At 38.2% G+C, this 14,774-nt stretch overlaps 1 protein-coding gene across 2 annotated transcripts in view; it reads right to left on the bottom strand.

Moving 5' to 3' along the window:
* sptan1 (spectrin alpha, non-erythrocytic 1) overlaps window positions 1–14,774 on the bottom strand; it is a 65,710-nt gene that overhangs the window by 26,356 nt on the left and 24,580 nt on the right. Inside the window, exons 14-23 of one of the 2 annotated variants that reach the window (XM_088434152.1) lie at window positions 10,048–10,252; window positions 9,794–9,975; window positions 9,451–9,694; window positions 8,522–8,644; window positions 8,216–8,433; window positions 8,036–8,128; window positions 7,784–7,918; window positions 7,196–7,341; window positions 7,027–7,083; window positions 1,600–1,798 (exon numbers count right to left, since the gene is read on the bottom strand). In XM_088434152.1, coding sequence (XP_088290278.1) covers window positions 1,600–1,798; window positions 7,027–7,083; window positions 7,196–7,341; window positions 7,784–7,918; window positions 8,036–8,128; window positions 8,216–8,433; window positions 8,522–8,644; window positions 9,451–9,694; window positions 9,794–9,975; window positions 10,048–10,252 — 1,602 coding nt within the window. The remainder of the gene's footprint in view (window positions 1–1,599; window positions 1,799–7,026; window positions 7,084–7,195; window positions 7,342–7,783; window positions 7,919–8,035; window positions 8,129–8,215; window positions 8,434–8,521; window positions 8,645–9,450; window positions 9,695–9,793; window positions 9,976–10,047; window positions 10,253–14,774) is intronic. The other variant, XM_088434153.1, reaches the window with a different exon arrangement.

The following is a 14,774-nucleotide window of genomic DNA, read 5'->3' as shown; positions in this document are numbered from 1 at the left end:
CTTCAAGGACTTTTTATTTCATTATATATTGAACTTTTGCGATAGCTCCCAAGTCCGCTGCTCTTGCGAAGGCTTGTACTAAGCCTAAACGCAGTTAAAAAATGATGACAATTGCTGAGAAGATGATACTTCTCGAAGGGAAAAGTTAACCGGCTGTGGCCCGCCATTTGGGAGTGAACGAAGCTACCCTTCGCTACGTTAAGGACGAGGCAAACATTAAAAGACGGCTGCCATCACCTTTGGCAATTCAGCAAAGTGAGTTGTTACGGCTCAGAATAAAACAATCGTCCGTATGGAAGCTGCTTTAGCAATCTGGATTGCCGACTGCTGATGGAAGAAGCCCTTGTTTTTGAAGTCTCACACAGCTGCGGTCATATTAGAAGCGGTCCGGACAATGAAATAAGTCTAATCTGTACATGATCAAAGATGATTACAATGGAAAGTTTACCCTTGAAATACCATTTTATTATAAAAGAAATCGAGGGAAGAGGCTTCCTACGGTCTGGCTCCTGCCTGTGTGTTGACAACAACAGCGCCGGGCTGCGCTTCATGAGTTATGCGGCGCATGCCTGTGGAATTTCAATCTACTCCCGCCCTACAGGCACATTGGTGTCAGTCATGAAGCGCACCCACAGCAAAAGACACACACACACACACACACACACACACACATTATCCAGGCAAAGAGAAGAACAGACCTTTGCCAGACCATTGGAAATGTCTTACCGAGATTTTTTTATAATAAAAGGGTATTTCAAGAGTAAACTCGTCATTGTAATAATCTCATCTACAGATTAGACTTTAATTCAACGTTCAGCCGCTGCTAATATGGCCGCAGCTGCGCGAGACTTCAAAGGAAAAGGGAAACTGAACTGTCTGTTGTAAATTCCTTGTTGCCGCTGGGTTGATGTGCATGAGGGTGGATCGCAGCCATGTGTGTGTAAGCGCGGGGGGGGGTCCTTTGTGTGCTCTGGTTTGAGCGGGCATGTTACGGCAAAGCGAGGTCCTATGACGTTGAGCGGGAGGCTAGTTTACATTGCATTGGCAGGCGATGACGGCGCGATCATTAATTGCCACTTTCAGTTGTGAAGTTGTAAGCAAAATAAAAGCCACCATGTTAAGTCATACGATTTCGACCGCTCTTTGATCTGAGCTGCTTTGTGGATGAGGTGCTCCAGCGCAGCCTACGCAGTCTCTCTCTCTCCCCAACAAGTTCACTACTGTACAGCGTATACGGTTTAATCATTTAAGATAAGTAAATGTGTACTGCAGTAATATTTGTCTTAAATAATAGATATATAGCATTAAGACTTTTCACGTTTAAAAAAAATGCAAACATTTTTTTGTTTGTTTATTTATCTTTTTAATGTGAAAAGTGGGGGCGCTACTTTGTGGATTTTCAGCTGTCGCGGCCGGTGCCGGAAGGTATCTACCATGATAAACGAGGTTTCACTGTATTGACCAAACGCACAGGGATATACAGGGCCACCACAATTTGGTGGCCACAATTTAGATATCTGTTTTGTTTTCAAATGGATTTACTGTATTCTTAATCGTTCTGATATCTATAATTTGTTATCGATGGTAAAGCAGTATTACCTTCTGGAAATCATCAAACTTCTTCTGTAGTACTTCCACCTGCTCCAGGTCTGAGCCCACCTCTTCATTTGTGAGGGCACTCTCCTTCTCATTGATCCACTGCTGAAGTTCATTTGCTTCCCGGAACAACATAAACTTTTTGCAGCTCTTTTCCAACATGTCTTTGCGTTTCTCTCCAAGGTCCAAGAGTGTTCCATACCTACAACAAATACAGCATTGCATTGAGGAAGCATGCTTTAAAATATGGAAAATGTTGAATTAACAGAAATTACTCCACTTGAAAATAACATGCTGGGTGTGCATAACAATAAGCTAGAGACAAATGAAATGAATATGTAAAATAGATATGATTTTAAGATGGCAGGATAAAACATTTCCTTACAAGTTAGAGTATGAAAGCGTCATTTGGCCGCAGGAAAAAAAAAAAAAAAAAAAAAAATCTAGAAACCTTTTCATTGAACTTTTAGATCGTTATTACAATATGAAGTTGAAACTTTTGTCTTTCAGAGTTCATTTGAATACAGTATGTCTTTTTTACAATCAGTAAAGTGTGGCTATGGTATTAAATTTTCAAGTTGCTTATACGGCTGTCTTTCCACAAAATAGAATAATAAATAAATAAATAAAAACTCAAACAGCCAAAACCAGGCAAGTGTGCCATGGATACAGCATTATATGCAGAGGTGGACATAGCTTTCATACACTGTCGTGACAGAGCCGATAATGAAAGGAAAAACCCACATGGGTCACACAAATAACTTGAGCCTGACTAAAGTAAAAAAAAAATAAAGAATAAACAAATGACAATCAGACACAGCTCTTGAAATGTGGTTCAATGGAGTATTGCACAACCTTTTGAGGCAATCATGGCATTGAAACCATTTTTATAACTTTCAATGAGACTCCTGCACATCTCAGAACAGCAATTCCCCAAATTTTAGACGCACCCTCAATTTTGGGTTCAAATTCTGGTATTGTCTATGTTACGGTGTATAAGACGCACCAACCCTTGGCCAACAATGTCAAAACTATAGTTAAAACAGAATAAATCTCATCTTTTGTCATTTCTTCATATTTTCTTATGTTCCTATGAATAATTTATTTTTATTTGTTGCAAGGTAAGTGTATATCAGATTTTCCACATTGTGAATGGTCAGTAAACGCCTCGTCACTAGCGTTGAATGAACTCCAAGCAGTTGTTTTTCTTTTTCCTTGCGATGCAAGTTCATTTGACCATAAACACGGAAGTCGAGCAGCATCCATGTTTCACTGTTTATGGTTGTGTGTGTATGTCAAAAGACCGCAATTATTAAACGACTCAAATTAAATACTTTTGTGTGTTCTCTTACCGATGCCCTCCTAATTGAATCAGTTATTTTAAGTAAGAACACGGCCAATATAAAAATCTAAAATCAGAATTTGGCCTATGTGGCTGACAGATTAATCTTCCTCAAATAGTGTTGAATTTAAAAAAAAAAAAAAAAAATCTAATTTTTAAGTTACCATCTATAGGACGCACCCAAACCTTCATTTTTGGGGGAGAAAATAAAGGGCGTCTTATATTTGGAGCATTATGGTATTTTAGCCCACATTTCATGATCAGAGCGCTCCAGGGGTCTTCGGTTAGAATTGTGTTTTATCCAGACTGCATGTTTGTTCCTTTTGTCAATGTTCAATTGGATGTATTTTTCAGATTAGGGCTGCACAATTAATTGAATTTTGATTGTGATCATGATAATGGCTGCCACGATTAAGCTGATCCTCTGCGATATTAACATTTAAAAAAAATCTGGCTTTTTTTTTTTTTAAATATGTCAAATCAAGCATTTTGTCATCCTACCACCAGAGGGCAATGTTTCCCACATGTTGACAAAAGCCTCAGCTTTTTTCACACAAATATATTATTTACCTATTTGAAATGGCATTGAGTTTCTCACCTGATTCCTAATATATACTGTGCTAGCTGTCAATTGAGACCCATTTTGAAAAATCCGATGAGCAAAAAATTTGAATAAATTTGGTTTGAAATGACCAAAAATTAGCTTTGATTGCAATTGATTAAAATTTACTTCAAAATAAATAATGTGCTTCATTCTAAGTAAGGTTTTTTTTTTTTTTTGGATTGCATTCAGCAAGTAAGTTAGCTGTGTTGCCCTGTGTGCCAAGTTTTTGCCATGTCTTGTGAATTTGGTTTATTATTGAATTTATTTATTCATTTGAGTTTATTATTATTATTTGTAAGTATCAAGCCTTAAAGACTTGTTTATATATTCCTTGTTTAAACATCATGATTAATAGTGATTTCAAAACTGACCTAAATAATCGTCATTATTATTTTGGCCATAATCGGGCAGCCCTATTAGAGATGAAACAATTAAATGAGCTTTTGTTTGCAGAAGGTACAATAAACTTGTGCATCCAACTGATGCAATTCATACAACACAATAAATAAGTCAAAGCTTCCTAGGAGTAAATCTGCTCTGTGTTCAGTTGTCCAGATTTCACAATGTCAATACAAAATAAATAGAAACTGTGTGGAATGAATGTATGCATTACCATTATATTCTAGCTTTTTGATGAGCACCTGCATAAAAATCAAAGGTATTGTTTATTTTCCCCAAACCAAGTTAATATGTTGTAGTCTTTGGTGAACCCATATTTAATTGTGTACGTTACATGATTTGAATCTTTGTTATGTTTTAATTTATGTTTAACACAATCAGAACTTCATTGGAATTGGGTTTGCGGTGACCCTGGTAATGTAGGAGACAGACAGCGAGGAATGTTAAATGAACTGTCTGAATAGAAGTTCAAAACCATTTCTAACAATGTGTTTTAAATGTATACATTGTTCATTAACAAAGCTATAAAGAGAAAAAAATGTTAGGTACTAACAAAAACAAAACAATGATTTCAGGATGGGGTGTTTAAGTATAAGAGATGGTCAATTCGCTTTATACTAAATACTGCAATACTGTCTACAACAATGGGACAAAACTGTGTATTTCATATACAAAATTTAAGGTATGATACTCAAGTAGGGCTGGGTGAGTAATAAATTTATTAATTGAGTTTCTGGGTCAAGCAGATTTTAAAGAATCTATTTGCGAATTACGGTGGAAATTAGTATTTGGTCGAAAACATGAGTTCATCGCAATACTTTGTAATATACCCTTTGTTGGCAATGAGAGATCAAATGTTTTCGGTAACTTCACAAGATTTTCCACACACTGTTGTAGGTATTTTGACCCATTCCTCCATGCAGAGTGCCTCTAGAGCAGCGATGTTTTGGGGCTGTCGCTGGGCAACACAGATTTTCAACTCTCTCCAAAGATTTTATTTGGGGTCGAGATCTGGAGACTGGTTCGGCCACTCTTAGACCTTGAAATGCTTCTTATGGAGCCACTCTGTTGCCCGAGCGGTGTGTTTGGGATCGTTGTCATGCTGAAAGACCCAGTCACGTTTCATCTTCAATCTCACAACACATTCATTCTCTCCTTTACACGGAGCAGTCACCTTGGTCCCTTTGCAGAAAAACAGTCCCCGAGCATGATGTTTCCATCCTCGTGCTTCACAGCATATGGTGTCATTTTGATGCTTCTCAGCATTCTTTCTCCTCCAAACACGACAAGTGGAGTTTATACCAAAGAGTTTTATTTTGGTGTCATCTGACCATATTACATCCTCCCAATCCTCTTCTGGATCATCCAAATGCCCTCTAGCAAACTTTAGACGGGCTTGGACATGTACTGGCTTCAGCAGGGGGACACGTCTGGCACTGCAGGATTTGAGTCCCTGGCGGAGTAGTGTGTTAATTTTGATAGCATTTGTTACTACGGTCCCAGCTGTCTGCAGGTCTTTCACTAGGTTCCCTTGTGTGGTTCTGGGATTTTTGCTCACCTTTCTTGTTATCATTTTGAACCCACAGGGTGAGCCTGCATGGAGCCCAAGATCGAGGGATATTATCGGAGATCTTGAAGGTCTTCCATTTTCTTATAATTGCTCCCACAGTTGATTACTTCACACTAATCTGCTTACCTATTGCAGATTCAGTCTTCCCAGGCTGGTTTTGTTTGTAATGTCCTTTGACAGCTCTTTGGTTTTGGCCATAGTGGAGTTTGGAGTGTGACTGCTGGAGGTTGTGAACAGGTGTCTTTTATATTGATAACATGTTCAAACAGGTGCCACCATACAGGTAAAGAGTAGAGGACAGAGGAGCTTCTTGAAGAAGTTACAGGTCTGTGAGAGCCAGAAATCTTGCTTGTTTGTAAGTGACAACATACTTATTTTACAGAGGGATTTACCAATTATTTCATACAAAAAAAACTATATATATATATATATATATATATATATATATATATATATATTCTCTGGAATTTTTTTTCTCCTTTTGTCCCATAGTTGAAGTGTACCTTTGATAAGAATTACCTATGATGAAAATTACAGGCCTCTCATCTTTAATGGAGGGGGGGGGTGGGGGGTGGGGGGGTGGGGGGGACTTGCACAATTGATGGCAGACTAAATATTTTTTTTTCATTATATATACCATATTTTTTGGACTATAAGCCACAATTTTTTGCAGTTTATAGTCCAGTGCGGCTTATCTGTGTGTGCGTTTTGGGTTTTTTTGCGAGCCAACAACAAGTGTGTGTATCTGCTCGAGTTGTCAATTTATGGAACAACAATGAAATAGAACTGAAAGGATGTAAATCAATGGCTGTATACATACATACATACATATTTATATGTCTAAATTTAATAAGGTCCATCCATCCATTTTCTATGTCATAAACAGTACAGAATACGTGATTTTAATTATGTATTGATGATTAGATATGAATTATGAAGAATGTGTTATGTTCACTAAAATAAACTATCAAAGGGACACATAAAAGATGATATTGAATTATTGATTTCGATTTTGAACTGCTATTTAACTAAGATATCCATCCATCCATTTTCTATAAATATGTTGGGACTAAAAATGCAGGCATGTTCAGTCTGTTAAAGAGAGGATGTTGTTGTTGGCAGACAATTACAAAAAAAAATTAAATAACTAAAAAAAATTATAAACTTCATATTCCATCTTTTTGCGTAAAGATCTGATGTTATTACCTGCAGATTATAGTCCAGTCCGTCTTATATTTTGCAGCCATATATATATATATATATATATATATATATATATATATATATATATATATTTATATGTATATATATATTTATATTTATATATATATACATATAGAGCTAAACACATTCAGTAGTACATGTTGTTTGAAGAGTTTTAAGAGTGTTGGTGGCAACAAGCAGAAAATCAATCAAATGCCCATTTCTGACAAGTATGATGATAATAAATTTAAAAAAAAATGTAACGCTAAACACAAAGTAGGTACAATAAGTATTTAACTAGTTCCTACTCACAGCTCTTCAACCTGCTTCATACGCATAGACACGCTGCAGGCCTCTTTGGTGATAAGCCTGAGCATTGCCAGTACAAAAATTATGTCGTTAGAAGCACAATAAAATACAAATAGGTAGTATTTAAGTACTAAAAATAATAAAAATAAATATACATTTTATTTGGACTTACTGATTCTCAATTTGTTCCTGACGGAGTCCAATGCTTCCATGTTCATCTAGGTTTTCCCGAGAGGAGGAATGATTAGGATCCAGCTTCTTCACATAGGCAGCAGGAACAAATCCCTGGCGGTCATTCACTTCTACTTTCCACCAGTCCTATATAATGAAAAACACCAAATCATTTAATTTGCATTTACAAGCTTAAGTCAGAAAGGCACAAAAGCGAAAATAACCCTGAACAATGTTCCCACATTTTCATTATTATTATTACGGAACATGGGGGCCCACTGTGCACTGTTATGTCTTTGAGATTAAACCGGAGGCTCATGAGGTTATTTGGAATCTGCATCAGCGCTTTAACTAATTTAAAATATTGTTGAATAAATGATGACGGTGGAGAGAAAAAAAAAACGCTGATTAACTGGCTAGTGAAATAATCGTTAGGTGACAGCCCTAAATTGCCACCTGGGGACCTCTCCTAGTAGAAACATATTTCTAAAACATCCACCTCAAGCAACGGCCTTTTCAGCTGCCGTAGCTCAAGTTTTTACAAGTAATTCTGTTTCATTATTATAGTTAACACATGTTATATATTTACCTTATTGGTACTGTTTAGAAGGGTGAGAATATCGCCCTTCTTCATGGTTACTTCGCGTGGGCTTTTCTCCTGGTAATCATACAGGGCCAAAACAAGTTCCTTCCCAGTTTCATCATCAGTCGGTGCCACTTGCTGCTGCTCATTAAATAATAACACAAAAAATATTTAAATGGAATATTTAAAAAATATATCATCACCCAGATAACAGTTTCCTATAAAACGGAAGCAAACAAGGGGTTATTGTCTACATACCCTGCAAGATGCAGCCTGCTCACTTAAGGCCTTGATGCTACTTCCGTAAGCAGTCAGGTCTGACATCAGGGCCTCATGTTTCTTTAAAAGAGCCTGTAAAGACAATTTATTCAGTTATGAATATGAATACAATCACTGGTAGGTAAAGTAAATTAGCTGATTACTACATTATTTTCATACCTCAGCAGAGTCCTCATCTTTACCATAGTCAGTACTTCCCACAATGGGTTCTTTCTCCCACATCCAAGACTCCGCTTCATTGGCATCAGCAAAGTATTGTTGGGCCTGTAGAGAGTCCTCAAGATCCTGTCTTCTCTGAGAGGCTTTAGCCTTCAGATTGTCCCAGCGACCACGTAGATCAGATAGTTTAACTTTCACGTCTTCACCTGCAAAGTGTCCTAAGTAACAGTATGAAGATATGTGAAGATGTCAATTATAAACATGAATAAAAAGTATAAAACAAAGCATACAAATTTAAACTTCTACCTTCTTCTACCATGGCCTCTCCTTTCAAGGTGACTGCTTTTATACGAGGCTCATGACCAGTAATCTCAGCCTGGAGGGCCTGGTGCTTCTTCAGTAAGTTCTGGACACCAATTAGATCTTTGCCTGAAGAAATAGAGATAACTTTATCTGATTTAGATTAAAGTTGTGTGGTGTTTTGCATTGCAATAACATGAACCATGCAGGGTTCTAACGAAAGGTTTTTGAGCTTCAATTAAAATCTATTTCGCCTTGACATAATGACAGGGTGATGATGGATTTTTATCTGCCTATTATAAATAAATGTTTTCACTCCTCGGACGTCGACCAACTGAAGTCCAAATATGTTTTTTGAAGGTCCAAATTTTTTTTTTTAAAATCTTAAAAGATTCAACCAAATACTGTAACTGTGCTGTTATCCATTCCCATCCAGTGAAATCAAGCTTAAGTGGCAGTAGTCTCACGGAGAGCCGCGATTATAGTAGCGGAAGTCTAATTAAGGTGAAGCTTGTATATGACCAAACATGGTAACAACGAGAGTTTACACTTGAAATTCCAATTTATTACAAAAGAAATCTGTGTGACCTTAGGGTCTAAACCGGTTCCAACTAGATTATGTATGCCAGAATACAGATAGATCGGAAAATGCAGAGCAAGGAAAGGTCATTACGACACAACAGGCTGGCTCAAATTGGTTTCAATGACATTATGTATGCCTGGGTGCAGATAGGAAGAAATATGCACAGCAAGAAAGTGTTACAGCTAAACGACGGGCTAGCTCAAGTCATCTGTTCAATCATATGTGCAAACGAAGCCTAATTAACACAACCTTGAATGAACCTTGACAGGAACACAACCTCCGCTACTTTCGCCAATAATAGCAAACATTCATTCACTGCTCAGTAAGATGGGGATCTAGGGATTAGCTTTACCTCTGTTTGAAGAGGCAGCAACGGGCTCCTTTTCACGTATCCAAGTCTCCTCATCTTCGACATCTCTAAAAAGTTGCTGGAGACGAAGAGAGTCTGCCAGTTTCTGTTTCCGTGTAGCCATAGGCTCACGAAGGGATTCGTAACGAATTACAACAACATCCTGTTTCTTCTGAATGTTGTCAGCATCAAAGTGTCCAGCTTCTTGGAACTGTCGAGCCTGGATTATTATTCCATCAATTCGATCCTGTAAAATTATCAGTATGCATTTAGACTGCTTGACAACAAAAATATAAGTATGAAATAGCCATGGTTAACAGTTATGTCTCATTCAGTGATTACATACTTGATGAGCAGCTACATCAGCCTCTAGAAGTGCATGTTTCTTCTGTAGGTTCTGAACACTGGTAAGGTCTTTCCCATAGTCCTCTGAGGTCAAGTGACCCTCAACCTCATACAGCCACAGTTCAATGTCTTCTACATTCCTGTTAAATTGCTGCTGTTGGTTGGCCTCACGGAGCTTGATACCTGAGAGAATGAAAATGTATCATTCATACAATACTATTATTATTATTGCAATAAGAGATGTTCAGTTGATACCTTTTAGCTCAGTGGCTTCTAGCAATTTCTTCCATTGACAGCTGACCTCTTCCATACGGCAGGCCACCTCAGTGGATGCGTAATGTTTCCCATCGAGCAACTCTTGGCCAGACTTTTGCAGAGCATCAATGCGGCTCTGGTTAGCTGATAGCTCTGCTTCAAAAGCCTGGTGTTTCTGCACCTTGCCTTGTAGGTTTGAGGGATCCTGTTGTGAGAGAAAATCCATGGGGTTAGGTAGACAATGCACAGTGTTTCCCTAACTACCTTGCGCTTCATCTTTCGCGCCCTCATTGCTTCACATTTTTTTCCACCCAAAAATAAATTAAATAAATAAAAAACAAGCTATGAATTTTTCCTGCATGCCTGTAATCACACATGGCACGGGCACTCCTCCAACGTCGACCTAGAGTGGAGCCTGTAGCTGACCAAACATAATAACAGAGACGCAAAGTTTACACTTGAAATTACAATTCATTACAATGGCGCTCTGTTTTGTCCTCACCATACAGCGAGGTGGAGATTGGTTTATGGAGGCGCGGTCAACATCTTGGACCAGATTAGAGAGAATCAGTCAATCAACTCACGATCACTCCTACAAGACACGTAATATGAGTTGTAATCCACTCCTGCCCTCATGGGTTGATGTTGCGACAGGAGCCAATCACATGCCTTGTAGGAGTGAGTTTGGGTCATATTCGTATTTCCTATTATTTCCTATTAACCTCTCTGTCAAACTCATACCCCTCCCCATCTATCATTTTCAAGTATGCTGCCTACGGATTTAAGTATTTGTGGAAGCATAATGACAACTCGAACCAATGGCCTGGTCTTTCAATATTCCTAGTGGTTTATGTGAACGTGGTTAAAATGGTCATCGTACCCCATTAGGCTCATATTGCCCAATATGATGCAGTACTATAGATAATGCAATATTCTAAAACAATCATAATCAAATCTTAATTGCAAAGACGGCAAAAACACCCTCATAAGAAGCTTGCATTTTCTAAACTCTCGCTCTAATTTTTGGTCCGCCATCAACTTCCTTTAACCACCTCCAGCCTCTCTTCAAACATGGCTGTAAAGACCACAATTAACATTTATGTTCAAATCAGAAGGAACCGGAGCCTTGACAGGGCATCTGACCTCGCTCCCATGGTAAACAACCATTTATTTTTGCCCTTTTACACAGATGCAACCTTCCTGACGAACAGACCAAACTCAAAGACCTGCACGATCAAGGGACTTTTATGTCTACGGTACTTTTTATTGGGACGCAGATTCCTATATTCCCACATAATCACGAGTCCCCCATCAGAAACTTTGATCGATTCACTACTAGCTCTGGTTGCAGGGGAGAAACAGCAAATTTCTAACATTATAAATAGAATCCTGGGAAAGCGAACTGAGTGCCATAATACCTGATGATTACTGGAAAAAGGTGTTAAAATTAGTTCACTTCTCTTCAATACGTACAAGGAACATCCTTTTACACTGTACAGTAAAGTCGTGCAAAAAGCTCATTATACAAATTCAAGATTATCTTGTATTTTCCTTGACCATCGCGTGGTAGACGCAAACTGTCTCTGGGGGACCATTCATATATAAGTTGGTACTGTTGCAAGCTTGCGACATACCGGTCAGAAATTTTTGATTTGGTATTGCCTCGGACCCAATTTTTTCCTTCGTTTTGCACCCCTGTGCAGTGGTTACAAAACCTTTGCGGAGTTCTTGCTTTTCCACCAGTTTAGCGGGAGCTTTTGTTACAGTTGATAGTTTATGATACAATTGATCATAATATTCTTCTGTCACTCTTAGATACTTGTGTGGGCCTTAGTGGTACTGCTCTTAAGTGGTTTCAGTCCTGCCTCTCAGACAGAGGCTTTTCAGTCCAGCTGGGGCAATATTCCTGAGACATTTCCTCTTTGAGCTATGCCTATGGAGTGCCCCAGGGTTTCATTTTGGGGCCTCTCTTTTTTTCAATATAGATGTTACCTTTGGGTAACCTCTTTAGAAAGCACGTCTGATTAACTGATTTTTTTTTTTTACTGAACATATATATAATAAGCACAGTAAAATAAAAGGTGAGAACAAAAAACACCAAAATGAAGCAAATAAATGTGAGTATATGTTCAGTTCAATGAAATTTGCCATATATGTTCAAAAGGAAGTAGGAAGAAGTATAAAATGTATCTGGTCCTACTCCTTGTATTCTATTATGTATCATTCCATTGTTTTGCAGATGCTGTTCAGATTTATCTCCCGTTAAAAATAAATGACCCAGTCTCTGTCCAGGTTTTATCAGACTGCCTTAATGACATCCGATCTTGGATGGAAGGAAACTTTCTCTCCTTAAACAAAAGCAAGACTGAGATCATCTTATTTGGACAACAAAACCTCCTAGATGGGTATGAAAGTGCCATTAGGACTCTTAAGTCCTACTGTAATTCTTTTGCAAGGAACTTTTTACTAGGTTTTATTAGGGCCCGAGCAGCTACCGCTGCGAGAGCCCTCTTGTTTTTCTCCGGATTATTATTATTATTATTATTATTATTATTTACTGTGCAAGCGCTTTTCCATTTTTGAGGGCCTAAACATGCACGAAAAGTCACTAAAATTTGCACATTTGTCGGGCCTGGTGAAAAATGATATTTTTGTGTTTCCCAAAACAATGCAAAAAAAATGGCTCTGCAGCGCCACCTAAGGTCGAAAAAGTGCACCTGGTCCCGGCCCGTTTGACCTAGAGCTACGAAAATTTTTAGTCATTTGTAGGACCTAGAGACCTACAAAAAAGTCAGCGCGAGCCATGCTCAGATGTACAGAAAAAGTTATGAATTTTTGAATGTGCATTTTTGGCCCATTTTTGCACGTTTGCAGGTTCCAAACTGCTCCTTGTTTCTCCTAAACGCTTTACTCAATCGCCTGGTCTATAATTAGACATAGGGGCACGACTGGGCAAAATTTGGTGAAGATCCGCTGACATATATGATAGGGGCGTGGCTTCAAATTATGTGTTCAATTTTTCCTTCACCAAAAGTGACATAAACCTTAATAACTTTAATATACTAGCTTAAAAAAAATCTAAAACTTCATAGACACATGGAAACTTATGTCTTTAACACCTTTGAAAAAAGTTTTTTTAAATACCTACTAGCGCCGCCTAGTGGTTGATTAAAATGTCATTTTTTACATTTTCATGTATTGTGCTCAGTCTGTTTGAGTAAAACAAGTGAAAATTGGTCAGAATATCATTAAGACATGGAATATTAAGGTTTTAAAATGTTACGACTTTTCAATAATTGGCGTGGTCTGCACGCCACCTCAAAGTCAGATGACTCGCCAAAACGAAAAAAGTGGCTGTAATTGGCCCCAAAATGGCCTTATGAGTGGAAAATAGCCTCTCACTCCCGGCCCGTTTGACCTAGAGCTACAAAAAATTGTAGCCTTATGTAGGATCTCGAGCCCTACAAAAAAGTCAGCGCAAGCCATATGCTCAGATGTACAGAAAGAGAGTTATGAATTTTTGAATGTGCACTTTTGGCCCGTTTTTGCTCATTTGCAGGTTCCGAACTGCTCCTTTTTTCTCCCAAACGCTTGACCCGATCGACTTCAAATTTGCTGGGATGTTTTATCTGACTGTGAGGCACAATTGCTCAAATTTTTGTGACGATCCGCCATCAAATATGTTGGGGGCGGGGCTTTATATTATGCCTTTGATGATTACTTTGCCACATGTGAAATAAACCTTTATAACTCAGCTTTACAAGCTTGGAAAAATCTGAAATTTCACAGACACATGGAGACTCAAGCCCTTAACACAAGTGTTTAAAAAAATCTTCAATTGCTTATAAGGCCATCTAGTGGCAAACAAAAATGTCAGTCTGATGTCTGGCCAAAACGAACAAAGTTGCTGTGTTTGGTCCCAGATGGTCTTATCTTTTCTGAACTTCATATATTTGATGGGTTTCCAATGCGGAATACACCTATCAACGTATTTTTTGTTATAGTGCGAGCGCCACCTAGTGGCAGCCCAAAATATAGCATTTTTTAAACGTTTTTATGTGTTTAGCTGAGCCCTTTGAAGTAATATCGCTGAACTTAAGTCTGAAAAGCCTCTAGACAGCCCTGCTGACCTCCACCAAATTTTACGGTTTCGATAATGGGCGTGGCCTCTACGACCATTTTCATTCCGAAGCTTTATCTGTCCAGTAAAAGTTGCTGTAATTTGACCCAGATGATCTGATCTTCTCACAATTTCACACATTGGATGAAAATATTCTCCTGAGCATATGACAAAAATATATTCCAGTTTAAAGCTAGCGCCACCTAGTGGCTGCAAAAAATGTCATTAGTCGAAAGATTACAGTCAATCCTGTTTGGTTTGACCTACAGCTATGAAACTTTGTAGGCAAATGAAGGACTGTAAGACCTACAAAAAAAGTCAATAGAAGTGATGTGCTAGGATGTACAGAAAAATTGTTATGAATTTTTTTAATGTGCTGTTTTGGTCGTACTTAGACATGAGCTGGTCTCAAATTAGTGCCTTTTTCTCTTAAACAATTCACCCCATTACCTTCAACTTTGGCATGAATCATTATCCAACTGAGGGGCACACATAGTCCAAATATCGTGAAGATCTCTTGACATAAAAGATGGGGGCGGAGCTTCAAATTATGTTTAATATTTCCTTCGCCAAGAGTGACAAAAATCTTAATAACTCAGCTATGACA

The sequence above is a fragment of the Hippichthys cyanospilos genome, chromosome 15 (assembly GCF_059441005.1).
Source record: "Hippichthys cyanospilos isolate Australia breed blue-spotted pipefish chromosome 15, RoL_Hcya_1.0, whole genome shotgun sequence".
NCBI lineage: Eukaryota > Metazoa > Chordata > Actinopteri > Syngnathiformes > Syngnathidae > Hippichthys > Hippichthys cyanospilos.
The sequence above is the reverse complement of the archived record's forward strand: the minus strand, read 5'-3'. Positions and strand labels throughout refer to the sequence as shown.